The 17,774-nt window shown below is 38.4% G+C and overlaps 1 protein-coding gene across 5 annotated transcripts in view; it reads right to left on the minus strand.

The window, feature by feature from the left end:
• uxs1 (UDP-glucuronate decarboxylase 1) overlaps positions 1-17,774 on the minus strand; it is a 49,618-nt gene that overhangs the window by 2,877 nt on the left and 28,967 nt on the right. For all 5 annotated transcript variants that reach the window (XM_034213768.1, XM_034213767.1, XM_034213769.1 and 2 more), the window contains 5 exons: positions 17,074-17,178; positions 13,972-14,031; positions 12,766-12,887; positions 6,962-7,081; positions 6,178-6,221 (listed from right to left, as the gene is read on the minus strand). In XM_034213768.1, the coding sequence (XP_034069659.1) occupies positions 6,178-6,221; positions 6,962-7,081; positions 12,766-12,887; positions 13,972-14,031; positions 17,074-17,178 (451 nt within the window). The remainder of the gene's footprint in view (positions 1-6,177; positions 6,222-6,961; positions 7,082-12,765; positions 12,888-13,971; positions 14,032-17,073; positions 17,179-17,774) is intronic.

The following is a 17,774-nucleotide window of genomic DNA, read 5'->3' on the forward strand; positions in this document are numbered from 1 at the left end:
TTTGGCCACTTTATGATTTTTTTGGCTTGTGTAACCATTAGCCAATCAACAACCAAGGTAACCCCCCCCCTCCAACTTATCATGTGAATCTCCTCCTAGAACTTTTGAAACCAGGCTGAAACAGAGGGGTTTATGGGATGCCACAATGATCTGTTTGGTATATGAGAAACAGTATGATAGGAGACCTTTAAGATCAACTCCTCCAGGATGTGGCATTAGCATCAGCTCGTCACACAGATATTTGAGTTTGAGAACATGATGTACTTTGTTCGTGTAATATATTACATTCCATATAATTTCTCTGCTGACCTCGACTCATGATTAATTTAATGTTGGGTTGTTATTCAACTGAAGCAAATAATTCCAAGGCCAGGTGAGAAGAGTCAGCCTGAGCTCTCGTCCATCCATCCTTTTATACCTCAGTGCCAATATAAAAAGTGATGGACCTGATGTTCTGCGGCCGATGTTAAGCCATATTCTTTCTTGTTTGCTTCAGCGCATCATGCCCAAAAAGGTTTTATTTGTATTTTGTATCATGTATAGAATGATATTCAGTGAAGCATGACACTGATATATAATATAAACCAGATGTATTATTGAGTTGAAAATTGACTGATGATACATATACCATGTAATTATAACCTCCCCTGACACACTGCAAGATATCCACATCAGTAAGCTCTACTTTGTCCCAAATGTCAAATTTGCATGCATGCATGTTACACTATATACTGAGAAAGGTCGTTGTCCATCTCTTTTACATCAATGAGGGCTAGAATATTCATAACACATGCAGTTAGTTCACAGCCTCTAATATGAACTAACAGTGGATTCAACATAGTTTATTACATTACATGTCACTTGTTAGACACTTTTATCCAAAGCGACTTACACACAGTCAGTACTGTGGGCAATCCCCACAAGAGCAATTTGGGGTGAAGTGTCTTAGGGACACAACGACATGCTGACTGCAGTGGGACTCGAACTTGCTATCCTCTGATTCGAAGATCAGTGCAGTGGTTCTCAAATGGGGGTACGCGGACCCCTAGGGGTACGTGGTAGTACTGCAGGGGGTACGTGAGATTTATTTTATGTTAATGAAAAAAAAAAACATAAATGCATTTAAACGAACTACTAATAGTAGATGAACTACTTTATTCAAAAGTTTACAGTAACTCTGGATAATAAAAGGGGAAAAATAAACGGGGTGCTCTCTTTTCCTCTCCCTCTCCTGACAGCCCGTTAGTCTCGTGCAGCTCGCTGAACCTGTAATAAGTGACCCGACAGTAAAGAATAAATATATAACTAGTTTAGCTAGTTCCAGAGTAGATAAACTAGCTAAGTGTGTTAGGTCCAACTCTTAGTGTATTTAATTTTGCTCCACTCAACAGTCCGCGGCGGAGCTGTGATCATGCAGAGCTGCGTGTTCTCCGTCAGCAGCAGCTGATCTCTGATCTCTCTCTCGCGTCCGGTTAGACTTCACTCGTGTTTCTGTCCAAATCTATCAGATCTAGCTAGTTCTAGCTAATGATATGACTGCCTGCTTATCAAAGGACACCTAAACAATAAGCGTTGCTTAGCAACGGCGTGTGGCCGCAAAGTATAGCGCAGCATTATGCATATGTTTATATGAGGGGTCAAAATCCCATGCTCATAAAATGCTCATATATTTGTTTCTCTTCATTCCCCACGCTCCAAAATAAATAAATAAATGAATAGATATACCAATTTTAGGAAAAGTAACGAAGTTTGAGCAGTGTGGGTTTTATATGAACAGAGTTACACATATTTCTAAACGTGAAGTGTAATAACTGCAGTGGCCTCCCTGTCAGAATGACACAGATCCTCAGTGAAGCTCAAGCCCACATTTCTCACTAAATTGTAAGTACAACTTATTAAAAAGATCAGTTCAATGCAACTAATGTCGTCTCAGTGTTATTGCATGATGTTAAAATTGGTTTGCCATGAATTTAGTGATGGATTGTAAACATTTGAAATGTAGCATTTAAGTGTTTCTCAGTTACTGTTGTTGTTTTAATAAATCAGACACTGATGGTGCAGCGCTGTAATGTACCTCTTTATAGGCTTTTTGTCCCTAACAAATTGTTTCTGCGTTGATCAGGGGGTACTTGCCTGCATTTAAAAAAAAAAAGGAACATGTACATTATTGAAAAAAGTTTGAGAACCACTGCACTAACTGACTGAGCCACAGCCTTTATATATATATATATATATATATATATATATATATATATATATATATATATATTAAAAAAAAACTACTTCAAAAAAGGGATTCATGGCAGGTATTTTGTATTTGGCTGTATATTCATCTCTATAAGCATAACACTACTTAGAATAAACATATTATTTTAACGGTACAAAGGGAATAGGTACAATATATCGATTTTCCTAATTATTGTTCTGATTGTTGTACATAATGAGATTTGTTCAGATGATATTTCATGATCTGAATATCTACGTAGGAGAGAATATTAGGGTTGTTAAAGTTGCCATGAGAAGTTTTCTTGTAAACACAAAATGTTTCGTATACATTCGACGTTCGTCACTACAACGGCGTGTGTGTATCCTTGAGGTTCAATAACATTCATTCCCTCGTAAAGCGTTTGCAAAGTCGATGTTATCCAACATTCTCAGCGATAAATGTTTCCATCTTTATTTGCTCGTTAAATGACCTTTATGCCTTGGCACATTACAGTTTGTCATAACCACAAACAAATGTCCATCAGCATTTGCTTCAGTGTGTTCATGATAATGGGACGTATGGAAAAGAAAATATTCATATGGTGAAAATATCTGAAAAAGCCTGAGAGAAAATGGTGAGGTGTGTAAAACACATCCACGCATCCTTGTAGTAGACAATGTCTGAATGAGCCATTCCTCCCCAACATACTTCTGTTTTCAATCTTTTTGATCAACCATACTGTAGTTCACAATGTTCGCTGTACAGGCGACATGTATTTATTCATTCTAGTCCAGCCAATAACTTTTGAATAACAAGAATCCTGAAGGACAGCTTTCAAAAGTTACTGCTCTCCGAAAAATGAATTGTGGTATTATGGCTCTGTCCTTCTCAGCATTATTCACAGAAGGAAGAATTTATCAGCATAAAGAAGTGTGATCTAAAAAGGAAAAATATGTTACGCAGTCAATAACTAGGTTTTAAGAAGGTTTTATTATGGCCACTACATAGAGTCCATTATTCACACGGTAAAAATCTTTTGAGAAGAGATGCTGTGATGCATTTATAATACACCCACAGACGGTTCTTGTACGCTTTTACAGCTGAGCAACAAAAAAGAATACATAGCGAAAGGATTGTGTGAGAAAATGGCAGTTTTTCCTTTGGTTAATCTGGCCTTCTGAACATTTAGCTTTGCATAACAGAACCGGGAGGCAGTTAATGGTGGCCTTGAAATGTGATCCTTTGACGTTAAGTTGCATATGCAAAGTAACAAAACTCCTCTGCAGTCTGTCTAGAAACCAGCTGCTTTCTGAATTGAACGAACAACATGCAAGTCACAAAGACCATCATTTGTGACACAGGAGATAGTCAGACCCCTGCAGGCTGTAGTATACACGAGAAACTGACCAAAGATAACTGCAGAACTGTGACTGTAGAAAAGCATCCCGGATCAAAACGTGTGTTTCCATCCATCAATAGCCGCTTCATCATAAAAGCAATGACATTGTCGGTCAACTACAGAGAAAGTCAATTATTACCGGCTGTATTATTCTCTTTTAAAGAGGACATATTATGCTGATGTCAGGTTTCAAATTAGCATTTTTTTCCTCTACTCTGTGACATGTTCAAAAAGCTCTTTATTTTATTTTTCTCATACTGCCTGTTTTCACCCTCTGTCTGAAACCACAGCCCAGTCTGCTCCGATTGGTTAGCTGGCCAGCTCTGTTGTGATTGGTCAACCGCTTAAAGATGTCCCGCCCCTTAGCATATCACTTAAGGAACTTTCACACCGGATGCGATGCAATTTTTTTGCACTTCGCAAATACATGTAAAGTCAATGCAAAGAGGTGGATAGAGTCAAATACTTGTAAACAAATGTTTGTTTACAGTATAAATGTATACAATAGAACAGATTATGCATCCAACAAACCCTATGCTGTGTAACAAACACAGCATTAAATCTCCACTCGGTCACTAAACATTAGAGTCTGAATCCCTCATAAATTACAATTTCAACTTTTCTATTTTCTTTTCTTAAACCTGTATCAAGCTGTCCATTAAAATGATACCAATCTGATATTTGCTTCCTTCCATTAATATACAAAGTCGTTAGCTGTCAGACCTCCAAGTAAAAATGTCAACTCCTAATTTAATGAAAGGTTTACAGTAATTTGTGATCACTATCATTTGAATACTGTCTGAGCATTACAGTAAGTGGACATTAGTCACAAGTAAATCATTGTTTTTAATCAACTAGCAAATTAAAAAGGAAGAAGAATTATTTATGTATCTTTCTTCAGCGCTACACCTCTCTCCCTCGTCTCCCTTCCATTATGTGTGGCAGACAGATCAATTACATTTTCTCATGCAAATATGACTTCATCAATGTTTCATACCACCCGCTGCATAATGTCCATGAGCCTGTATTCTGAGGGCTGGTGACTTTAAGACCCTGCGGCATTCATATTTTATTTTGACCAAGTTCACATCATTTATTGTGGATTGTTCTGATTAAATTATTGATGGCTTGGAAAGTTGATCAACTTAATAATTGACTCTTTTTTTTTTAATGATGGTGGTTAATATATGTTATTGTTTGATTGAATTTAAAATGTGTGTCTGCATCTCCAAAGAAATACGTGTATTCGACCTTTGATAGCAACTAACTGATAAAGTGACCACATTCTCATTCGTAGTTTGGGCCCTAAAATGTGACATTAAGGACATTTTAACTGCTGTTCTTGTTGTATTTTTTACATTTATTAAAATGTTTCACCTGAGAGACTCAGATTTAGCATGTAACAATAGTAACCTTATTACCAATCAAATCTGCAAACGACTAGCTGTGTACTAACTTTGAAAATGGGGATGAAACATCTTATTTTTGGCTGTTGATCAGTGAAGATGTAATGTCATTGTTTTATTTAATTACAACCAAAGTCCATGAGTGAGTAAATACTGTTTATTAACTTTGCATGTAGTCTGTTTAACAGCAAAGTGCAACAGGTGGTTCTACAGGTTTAAGTGCATGTAAATGGTCTGCAAAGGCTAACATCCTAAAGAATGTAAACAGTAGAGGCACTAAATACAAATATGAACCTGAAAATGAACATAATACGCGGAGGAATTACGAGAAGAAGTTTGGGTCCAACTTTGTAATGTGATTAATTTGCGTAAAAAGGTTTCCAGATTAATCGTGTTAACATTGAGAGCCCTAGTTTTTCTTTCTTTGATTTTAATTCCTAGTCTGTTTAGGAATTAGTGTTTTATAATGTGTTTAGTTGATACTCTGTGTGAATTAAATGTGTGAAAACACGTTGTAACTGTTTGAAAGGTGCCATATTAAAAAGGTTAATTAATATGGTATTATTAAAATTATTATTATTTAAATTATTAAACCTGAATAGTTGTTGCATTAGTAATTAAGTCTTTTGAGCTCGCTTTACCTGCAGACCTTGGCATTTTGATGTTTACACAAAGTGAAAGTCATACAGAGCGGAGGCTGAATGCTCTAGAGAGATAGGAGAGCTTCAAAGGCTCCATGTCTTTAATCTCGCATCTTCAAAATGGCTAAATTAATGTCACTATCACCTGCACACAAACCCATAGATGCTCCTTGAACCTGCCACCAACACATATTGCTTACGGGCAGAGAGACGTGCACATGTTAGTATTTAATTATAAACTTCAAATTAAAATCACTCTTCCACCTGATTTCACATTCACAAGGCCACATGAGCATCAGCATACACACCTTTGATATGGTGTATTCAGTAGAAGACTTTAATTAATAATACTATAGTAACAACATACACTAAATAGACAGTTGTATGAAGGCATGGTCAATCAACATGATTTGTTATTAATTATATCTTGAATGTGTAATTATATTGTTTCCTAATTGGTGGGTAGATACTGTAACAAGGGATTCTCGTGACTAATAAGACAAATAAAATGGAATATGATCTTACCTTACATACTGAAAGGCTCTTGTTTGGGAACCTGAACCATACACCTAGAACAACAACAACAAAACTGATTACAATTTCTGCATACACAAACACTTGTTTTTCCCATGGTGAAATAAAATGGATATTGAGCAACCAGTCTCGTTCATTTTACTGTAATTTAAGATGTACGTTGAAATGAATCGTAACCTGTTGTGTTTGAGAGACACAAATGTTTATAGTGTTTGTTGATTTTGATGTGTCTCCCTGACTGCAGATGGACATGTATTTGATCCTTGTTCAATAAAGACATATTATTACCACATACTGGAGCATTTGTCACCATGTGGTAAACAATACATTTCTGCCAAACACACTTGAATAATAAACCAAATGCAAGGTTGTTTTTTTTGTCAGAAGCAAGTCTACTTTAGTCATGATCATTTTTTTTATTACAGACAAATAAACTATTGCTATACTGAGTTTTTCTCTAAATAAAAACATGGACATTTATTCTTTACTATTTCCCGTTTTAAAGTCTTAGGTTTGATTTGTTTGCATCAAAATTATATATTTAAAGTGTTTCATATAACTAACTAAAACAGACCTACAGTGTGCGGCTCTTCAGTTGAAATCATGTTTAATTAAAGAAGCTGCCACATGTTTCCATTGGCATGCATATCATTTAGGATGCATACACCCGTAATTGAGCGTCAACCCATTAAGGCTAACTGTGTGCACATCTTCATTAAAAAAAGCCTAGTAGGCTTGCTTCAGGCGTGTATTAAATGAGTAAAACGGAGCGTACAGTGAGCGGCTCTCCCTGCAGAGCCTGCAGGATGAAGTTGCTGACCACTCGTCCATCATTCATGTGCATCCGGGAGCCAAACGTGTTGAAGATCCTCGCCACCCTCACCTCCACGCCCTCCTGTGAGCGGAGAAACAACAAAGAAGCATCACATCAGTAAATTATTCATCTTTTTTACAACAGCTCCAGGGGACGGTGAAGTTAAAAGCATTTATGGAAAAAATATAGATGTAATCATTGCCAAAAGTAGTTTTTATCTACTGAAATATCTCAATCATACCAATCAATCAAATTGTATTGATAAAGCCAAATATCACAAATCACACATTTGTCAAAGGGGGCTTTACAGTTTGTACAGAATATGAATACTATCCTCTTCCCTTAGACCCTCACATCAAACAAGAAAAAACAGCCAAAGAAATCCCAGTTAATGTGGAAACAATTGAAGAAACCTCAGGGAGAGCAACAGAGGAGGGATCCCTCTCCCAGGACGGACAGACGTGCAGTAGGTGTCGTGTGTATACATTCAAAATAACTTACATTTACACATAGGCAGTTCAAATAATAGATAATGTGTCTATATACTGTGTGAAAAGAGCTTATCATTGCATTACGTGGACTTTCTAGCAGTCCCTTAAAGGTCCCATGTCATGCTTTTCCGGTTATCACCCGTCCCCTTGTGTGTTATGTAGCTTTTTATGCATGTAAACGGTCTGCAGAGTCACAAACCCTCAAAGTACACCCTGTAGCGAGTAAAACTCAACACAGAAAATACCTGTCTATGCTGCCCCAGAACGCCTCGTTGGAGATTTCTCTTCTTCCTGGGCCTATTGATGTCACTAAGTCCAAATGGACCAATCCGCACACACACTCACTCACTCAGCCTGAGCTCCGCAGGGCTCAGACCCCACGCAGCAACCAGGAAACAACACCAGTAATCCACTGGCTGACCAATCAGAGCACAGTGGGCTCATAGGGAGGGGTCAGGAGCTCCAACAAGGCGTGTAGGACAGAGACACATACTATACAGAGATGCTGTATGAGAAAACCAATGTGATTTTGGAACATTGAACAATGTAAATCTATTCTAGTAGACCTCAACAATGGAATTATGATCAGTAGAAATGGCCATGACATGGGACCTTTAAACAGCATTATAAATCACATTTAATCAACCACATTTTTCCTTTAGGGTTATGAAATAGAGCTTTGAATATCTAAAAGTGACGTTTGGAACGGCACTAGTCACATGCTCTCTTCCCTATTAGCCAAGTGTTTAATACAGTGCAAGTAGGGCTGCTCGATTATGGCAAAAATCATAATCTCGACTATTTTGGTCAATAATTGATATCACGATTATTAAAAACGATTATCCATTTACTTTGAAAACATCCATTTATTGAAAAAAAATATGTGAACAGTATGTTTTTAACAGTTGATTACTCTGAACTTTAAATATAATAAAAATAAAAATAAATAATCGTTTTATTTCGATTATGTTGTTTTCATAATCGTTGCAAGCCAAAATCGTAATTGCGATTAAAATACGATAAATTGAGCGGCCCTAAGTGCAAGTTTTAAGAATATTTCTTCATGGAAAGCAGATTCTCAGTCCCAGTTTAGTATGACACGACGTTCTCCTTACACACTCTCCAGCAATGAATAAATGAGGCCACTTCTACTTAAAGTGATCCCACAGATTTACAAAGCCCTACTTTATTAAAACAAAAAAAATCTACGGCCTTCATAAGTCCCCCCTCATGCATCAATATGTGCTTCTTCAGATGTGATGTGAATACATTTAAGCTCACATAAGATGAATAAAAACATGGACATTATGTAGATGGGTCTGGGGGAAATGTGGAACATGAAATGTGATTATAAGAACCTGCAAATATATTCAGCCGGTGAAGAACAAGGACACAATGGGGACAACTTGGAGAGGAGGTCTTAGAAAGTGTTTGTAAATGGAAAAGATGGAGTGTTTGCACTCACAGTATACACACACCTACATGCTTTGTTTCTGTCTTAAAATGTCTCCTATCATGCAAAATGCACTTTCTGAAGTCTTGTATACATAAATATGTGTCCCCGGTGTGTCAGGGAACACACCAAGTGTCAGAAAATAAAACCCTCTCTCTTTTCCTCCGTACCCACATCTCTAAAAACGGGGGTACAATGGAGCTGATCCAGATTTGCGTCCGATATGACGTACTATCAGAAATGTGGGCTGGCTTCAAACCCACGGCCCTATCAGAAACAATGCGCAACGTTTTGGACGTAATTTGGTCTTTGTTTACATTAGCAAGCATCGCTAATACTCAGAGCTAACCTGTACTGGAGAGAGTATGTGTAAAAAAAAAATCAGGAAATAAATAAAAAGGAACTCGCCTTGTGGTAATCCCGCAAGAGAAAAAACATTTGAGCTCCATACTGTTTCAGAAATAATCCTTAATGTGGATTTGAACATGATATGGCGTTAATCACGGCAGCATTTAGCTGAGAATCGGTAGAATTCTGAGCAGGCATTAGCTCCATCCCCTTTTTTTTTTTAAAAAGCTAAAGGACCCAAAATCAGCGTTTCTCTAACAGACCTGAAACAGAGGGATATGAGGGATGTCTAAAATGGGTGATCTGTTTGGTTTTTTGAGCAAAACACATCATAGACATGTTTTTTATATTTTTGTATATCTGAGACCCATAATATGTGCCTAAAAATAGCATGACCTTTAAACATTACTGTCTATGCACCTTAAGCACGATATTGATGAATTATAATAATAATAATTAGCTTCAATTGTGTATTATTGGCATTTTCCAGAAACTATAATCCAACAAGTCGTTTTTTCCCCCAGAAATAAAGCCCGTCCATCTGTGCATGCATATAATGATCTGTGATTGATCAAATCAAGTTTTATTTATATAGCACATTTATTAAAAAAATTTGGTCGAGCCAAAGTGCTGTACATATAATAAAAATAGCCTACAGTAGAGACGCTTTACAGCTAATACAACAGCACAGATTGTTCAAAACGACACCCTCTATCCTTACAGGCAACCACTTTGCCTTAGGGTCATTACATTCTCCACCTATGTGCATATACACATAAATTACTGCCAATCAAACAGTTTTCACACTCGAGGGCTGAAATGTAGCAATACGATCAAGTGTTTGTCAGGGTGTGTGTGTGTGTGTGTGTGTGTGTGTGTGTGTGTGTGTGTGTGTGCGTGTGTGTGTGTGTGTGTGCATTTGGTGATGTATTTGTCGCTGCATCAATTGAAAATGGGTTGCTCTTATGTTTGCAATTATATTGGCTTAAAGGTAGTGTAGGTAATTCACTTCAGAAACACTTTTTGTTATATTCCATGGAATGCTCTCAACATCCCGATAGCAATGAATATATTAAATGCTTTGACAATAAATACATTAAAAAATGTCATCTGTGGAAGCCGTAGCACTGTAAAAAGCACAACCAATCATCTGAGCCGGCCCGGCTAAAATAACTGGATGACCTACCTGCCTGTCAGCCTTCCATCTGTGCACAAACTAATCTAGTGCCCTCATTGGTCATGTGCGCGTTCGTGTGTGTTGGAGGAGGGGCTCTGTAAGGAAGTCTGAAGGAGGAGGCAGATTTTTCCGGCTGCGTACTTTCAAATTCTAGCGCACTCGAAATGGTTTCTCCATTCTTACCTACCCTACCTTTAAGAAATAAATAATGTAGACAAAATATGAAATATGATTAAAGTGAAGAAACTCTGAAAACTCACAATAAAAGCAAATTTGGCTCAATATTTTATAAAATGCTCTAAAACAACACCCCTAATGCTTTAGGCTGCCTAAAACGAGATTTAACGAAGCATCATGCATTTGTTTATTCCATTAAAAATAAAAACTGAGGCACAGGAGCTCTTAAAAATAACATGTGAGATTAATTCAATTATTTAACACCTTTGCAGAGCAGGTTGCATAGGCTGTGTTCACCTGCTGCTGACTGTAGTTATGATAGACAGGTGGAAATGCTTCTGGGACTGACTTGGCATCAGCGATCGAACGAGAAAACATGTGCAGGCTGCTCATGTCCCCGAGCCTCAGAGGGCTTGTTGGAGATGCTGAGATTTAATGTTTAATGACATGGAAACATCTGCACCTATCTTTGCCTATCATATATTTAATTAGGAAGAGGATGCCATGATCACTTGGCAAAACATAAATAAAGAAGCATACATTGTGTTTAATGACACATTTTAGTTAAACTGGCTGAAAAGGAGTTGGGATTAAATGTACGCAAACTGCTGCTCTTCGCTACCTGGTGACCGCCAACACTGTATTTAAGGAGACTTTATTAGGGTTTTCCCTCGCTTGTAGTGTTGTATAGGTTTGTGTGCATGTAAATGGTCTGAAAAGCCTCCATTGGACTCCTTTGTTTACTTCCTGAACATAGTGACATCCCTTTGTAACACTTGTGCTCCTATTCGCTAGCGCTCCAACATATTGTACATGATAGGCTAAGGGGCGTGACATCTCTAAGCGGTTGACCAATCACAACAGAGCCGGCCAGCTGACCAATCAGAGCAGACTGGGCTCTGGTTTCAGACAGAGGGTGAAAAGAGGTGCTGCAGCACAGGCAGTATGAGAAAAATAAAGAGCTTGACATGTCAAAGGCACAAAATACAAATAGGAATCTGAAAATGGGCTCTCCTCTTTAAGGTTAGTTTTTTATTATAAATCAGCAACAAAAACGTGTTATTCCTTTCGTTCCTAAAATAAAGTTTGTATTGAGGAGTATCAATAAAAGTGCCAAAAACCTAGAGATGCTCATCTTTTCATATTATGCTATTTTTTATTTACTTTGATTACATTAAGCTGTGCTTCAAATGTCACTGAATAGTTTGCCTATAATCAAATGTTGTTGAATAAATCAAATAAGTTGGAGATTAGAAGTCCACGGATGTCTTCCATCTTCATAATGTTTGCCTTCTGTGTGGGGAGAAGGAAATAAATGCTTTTCCCGCTGGTTAACCGACACTCATCAGTTTTCAAATGTTAATGAATTTCGATGACATGACTGGGCAAAAGATGTACTGAGTGATATCTTCGTCCCCGTGCTCAAACGACAGACACCTGGATATTTAAAGCCGTCTGTTAGCGAGAATTCTCCCAGAAAGTGTAAAAAAAATAATGAGCAGCTGAGGAGCAGGAGACGAGGCAGATAAATAAATATCACCTGCCTGGAGGCAACGAAAGAGAAGCCAATCATATCTGATCATCAAAGGCTGCCGTCAATCAAGTCACGGCGGGGGAAAATGATCATCCAGTCAGGATATTTAAGGAAACATTCATGAAAACACAGACCTCTATAATAACCCAATGATTGATTGTCATGTCTTTACTGAGACTTAACCATGTCAAAAAATCTATTCATATAATAGGCTTCATGATAAACAACTTATTTGTATGTCATTAATTACATTGTACAAAACAAATCACAATTTCCTCAATTGATTTTATGCCAATGGAACAAAGAATACACTCATCGTCGCACTTTACATATTAGATTAGAAGTAATTATACTCCTCACCAGAAAGCTGTGACATTTTCTATTTATATCCATTAAATCTGAGAAAACAACCACAATGGATTTATTATTTTACCGTTTTGAGTATTGCATTCCAGCCATCTTTGAGTGTGCCGTTGAACCAAAGCATTTTACTGATGAAAGTCACAGAGAGACAATTGAGAGTGTCAATCAAAGAAAAATGATAACCTGATTTCCCTTCAAATGAACACCGTGCGGTATTGATACCTGTTTCATGTAGGCGTAACACATGGTCTCTGCCACGCGCTTCCCCTCATCGTAGCACGCACGAGGACCGATTGGATTCACGTGGCCCCAGTACTCCTCGTTCTGTGGATGAACCTCTGGATCTGTGAAATACGGTTTAAAAACATGTTTAGACAAATGTAGAAGCTAAGGGATCTTGAATGAAGTGGCTGTGATGGCATTTTTTTAGCATCAATAGCACAATTTAGCATCAATCTTTTCAGTGAAAATGTGATCTTTGGCAAACAAACATTTATGACACTGACACGTTTTGTTATCCGCATGTTAACACTACTTTTAAAATTGGTTGAAGCGCAAATGCAATCGCCAGATGTAAAACACATTAGGCTATAAAACGGAATCAACGTTGCTGCACTTTACCACCACTAAGCTAACAGCGGGTAATGTTCTATATCAGGGTCACACGTTTTGATCATTCAAAAAAATACAATTTATTTGAAAGTTCAAGTTTTTAATCCTGAACTTTGAAAATACAATAGGCGCTTTCACACCGCAGTACTTTTCCCACAAAGGTTCATGAGAACTTAGTTCATGAGAACTCTTTAGTTCTCATGAACTAAGTACAGATCGCGTTCACACCGGAATAAGTCCCTGGGGGAGGATTAAGCAAATGAAGCCGCTGACCTCACTTCTTCTTCTGCTTTGGGTTTACTGGCAGGCCGCAAACCACTTCACGGCGTATACTGCCACCCGAAGTCCCCGGCCGGAAGTCCCCGGAGTTCGGGACTGGCTTCAGTAGAAGCTGCTGGGACTCCCAGCAGCTTCTACTGAAGCCTTCCGAGTAAATCGCCAGAACGCCGACACCTCCTCATCTCCACCGCTCCCATATTTTCTTTTGTGTTGCCATAAGTGAGTCTCTCTCCGTTGGTGCGCTGGGCTAATGCTAATAATGCTAATGCGGGCAAATAAAATGGCGGCTTCACAACAATTTTTCAGAGTTTTACGGGGCATGGTTTGCAATTTGCCCAGCCAATCAGAAGAAAAAAAAGGGGTGAAAAGGTTCGCAAAAGTTCTAGATCTTTTTGATGAGAACGCAAAATCCCAGGAACTATCGGAACTATTCCTGGGAAAAGTACTCCGGTGCGAAAGCGCCTAAAGTAATTAGAAAGCGGCAGCAGAATATTTAAAGATGAGTGGGGGGGGGGGGGGGGGGGGGCTCTTCCTTACCTCCATAGACCTCCGAAGTAGAAGCCAGCAGAAGTCTGGCCCCCACACGCTTGGCTAAACCTGAAAGGCAAACAACAAAACTCTCAGCTCAACGAGAGATAAAAAGAGACCGATTGATTTCCTGCCTTTTAATTATGTGAAGATATAATTAAAGAGCAGGACATCAATCAGTGTGCTCCGGTCTCTTTCTTCCCCTTAAAACACAGTGGGAACAGTCTTCTAGTATAAAAGCTCTACATTGATATTCATACAGGGCTTTGACAATACTTCACAGGAGAAGTTCTGAAATGTTTCTCAAAAGGTTGTGAGTGAGAGGAGAGGTCATATCCTCATCAATCTAAAAATGTATATAATATTAAAATGGGAACCTGTTTTTGAAATGTTAAATAACAACACACAAGGTTTTGACTCACAGTGTTTTGCTGGATTCAAAAATCATTTGGCATGGATAAAAGTGAAACGTTTAATGAGGGAGGGTAATGTTCGGTTAAGTATTGTGGTAATAATATATATAATATAAACACATTTGTATCTGCCGGATCTGGACTGAGGTTATGTTTAAATTAATGCTGTCAAAATTATCGCGTTAACGGCGGTAATTAATTTTTTGAATTAATTGCGTTAAAATATTTAACGCATTTAACGCATGTGCAGAATGGCCCGCCCCATACGTGCCACCAGTGGCAGCGTCAGGGTATGGCTGGGGTAGGCTACACCCATACCAAGAAATAGCTCAGCCCCACCATGAAAAATGATGTTAAAGTAAGCAAAATAAAGTCCGCCAACTCGCGGAGTAAATTGCACAGACGGCAGTTAGTAAGATTGATTTCAGTAGCCACTTGTCTGGAAATAACGAAGACCAGAAACGGTTTTGAAAACTTTTGTCACGTAGTGATCGTCTTCTCAATAGAACATCTTTGATAATGTCTTCTGGCCAATCAGAATCAAGATAACGGCGTGGTGTTGTTGCAGGAAGTCCCGACGGAGAATACTTTTGCTGTAGTACAGGGGTGCACATAACTGGTACACGGGTTATGTGGGTAATAATCTGAAATGCGTACCGTCACTTGTGTCACAAAGCGCATTTGCGTACCGACGTACTTGTGAAGCTTTTCCAGAAGGCGGTTAGATCACCGGACGACAGAGTCGGTCTCCGTGTGCACAGACAGGGCTGCTGTTAACGTCGGTCTGTACAACGGAATTGTGCCAAAACTACGCCAACCGGCTGCGGAGGGAGACTCCCCCCCCCCTTCACTGGAGAACTGCGCTAACAGCTGATCACAACGTTCACACTGTGGTCACGAAGTACTCCACTAGCAGGGTCGGCGTCATGGGGGGTCATTCGCGGGCCATGCCCCCCCAAATGAGTCACTGTGCCCGCCCCAACGCAAGCCTTGCCACTTTGCCGTTTTTTTTTTTTTTTTAATCATATAAGTGAAAACGTTTCCACTAAAGGTTTTTTGTGAGAAATACATCAGAAATAAATAATACAAAAATAAAACACAGCCTGAGGTGTGCTCACTGCTGCTCTCTGATTGGTGTGTTGCTTGACCAATGGCCCCCGACCTTTGTTTTGTTATCATTACGTGGCTGTGTGTTTTAGATGAAAGCCGGTGGCAATCTGTTCATCTGTTACACTGATTATACAGTAAAGCCATCGAAAATAATATGATACACAGTACAGTACAAGTAGCCTACTTCTGGGTCTCTGTGCTTCATTCAAGCTCGGCTCTGTGTGTGTGTGGCACGAGCGCATTTTGTGAGTGCGCGAGCGGTAACGCGGAATGTTGTTGTTAGCATCTGGTTAGCTAGCTATGCTAACGGATATAAAGAGCTGTTTCTACACCAAGGTGGAAGAGAGTCCTCTCCTGTCAGACTGAGAGGATCGTATAACCTGAGCTCAGTGAGGTAAGGACTCTCTCAGTGTTTAGATAGTTCACTTTAGTGTAAGTTATCTCAGTGGGTCTCAAACGGTTTGGTCACCATTTATGTAAACAAGTATTTGCGAGGAACACCTTTATATGATCATTATAGTTATTAAAGAATAAGAGAATAAATGAAACACGGGTATGTAATACTATAGGACAGTAACACAAGAATACAGTTTAAAAGGGGAGTGATTAGTAAAATATCCATAAAGAAAAAGTAAATCTGTGTACAGTTCTGTTTCATATGGATGCTGAGAGATAGGCTATCCATAGATCTCTTCATTTTGCTCTCAAAGTGCACCAGATTGATGCTTTTAACTTCAATATTTTAAAAATAATCTTCCCGGGGGAGCATGCCCCACCTAAAACATGTTCACATGGATAGGATACTAAATACATTTGCACATATGGTGGCCTATGTCCATATGTTTCTGTTTTGGTGGTCGTGCCACAACCGTGCATGTATGCAGAAGTCATAGGTGCGCTATAAATAGCATACACCCTGCAATGTGTGTGAAAGACAATAGACTTTACAGCATGTTTTTTTAAATTGAAGTTGCGTTGGTGTTTGTGTGTTGGTTGTTGACGGCAGTGTGTGCCCCCCCGTGGTAAATGATTGCCCCCCCCCATTCGATTTGTTCTAGCCCGCCCCCCGTCGACTTTCCTGAAGTACTCCCCCGTTGATAGAAATCAACACGTAATTAATTAAGACCCCACGATTTGATGATTGATAGGTGTGTGGGCTGTCTTTCATTTTGACACACAGAAAAATGTTAAAATAAACATACGTTATGTATGTATGTTAAATGGATATATCTGCCTTCTTTCATTTATCTTTCCATTCCCACAACAATATACATAAAGAAATGGCATATGTTGGACATAGTTCGAATGGTGATTAATCATGATTAATTAATTTTTAAGCTGGGATTAATCTGATTAAAAATTGTAATCGTTTGACAGCCCTAGTTTAAATATTTTGTGGAATATTAACTATACTTTGTTGCAATATATAAAAGATCAACATACCGCATAGCTCTTCGAAAATTCAAACAAGAAACACATGTTTATTAAATGTGGACAGATTCAAATTAGAAAATGTCACCATGAAGCCTTATTTTTGAGTCCATTATATAAAAAGGGACAAAGCGTTAAGTGCTCTTAATGTACTCACCAAGCATGTTCAGAGTGCCAATGGTGTTGGTCTTGAGTGTCTTAATGGGATTGTACATGTAGTTGGGAGGAGAGGCGGGAGACGCCAGGTGATAGATCTGGTCCACTGCAAAGACAAGAGTTAAAACAATAACATATTTTTCAGCAAAAAATAAAAGACAGTAGGGCTGCTCAATTAATCGTATTTTAATCGCGATTACGATTATGGCTTGTAACGATTACGAAAACAACGTAATCGAAATAAAACGATTATTTTTTTATTATTTGGTTTTTCAGTTGAATTATACTTAAAGTTCAAGGTAATCAACTGTTAAAAACATACTGTTCACGTTTTTTTTCTCCAATAAATGGATGTTTTCAAAGTCAATGAATAATCGCATTTAATAATCGCAATTACAATTATTGACCCAAATAATCGAGATTATGATTTTTGCCATAATCGAGCAGCCCTAAAAGACAGTGCCGAAGATTTTTTCCATTCATCAATTCTGCAGCTCATTTGGAACCTTGACCTTGAAACTTCTACTGAAAGCTAGGCATATCAATCAATCAATCAATGTTTATTTATATAGCCCAATATCACAAATGTTACATTTGTCTCAGTGGACTTTACAGTTTGTACAAAATATCAGTATGACAATACGACACCCTCTGTCCTTAGACCCTCACATCGTACAAGGAAAAACTTCCGGAGAAAACCCA

Source organism: Gymnodraco acuticeps, unplaced genomic scaffold (genome assembly GCF_902827175.1).
Source record: "Gymnodraco acuticeps unplaced genomic scaffold, fGymAcu1.1, whole genome shotgun sequence".
Taxonomy (NCBI): Eukaryota; Metazoa; Chordata; class Actinopteri; order Perciformes; family Bathydraconidae; genus Gymnodraco; species Gymnodraco acuticeps.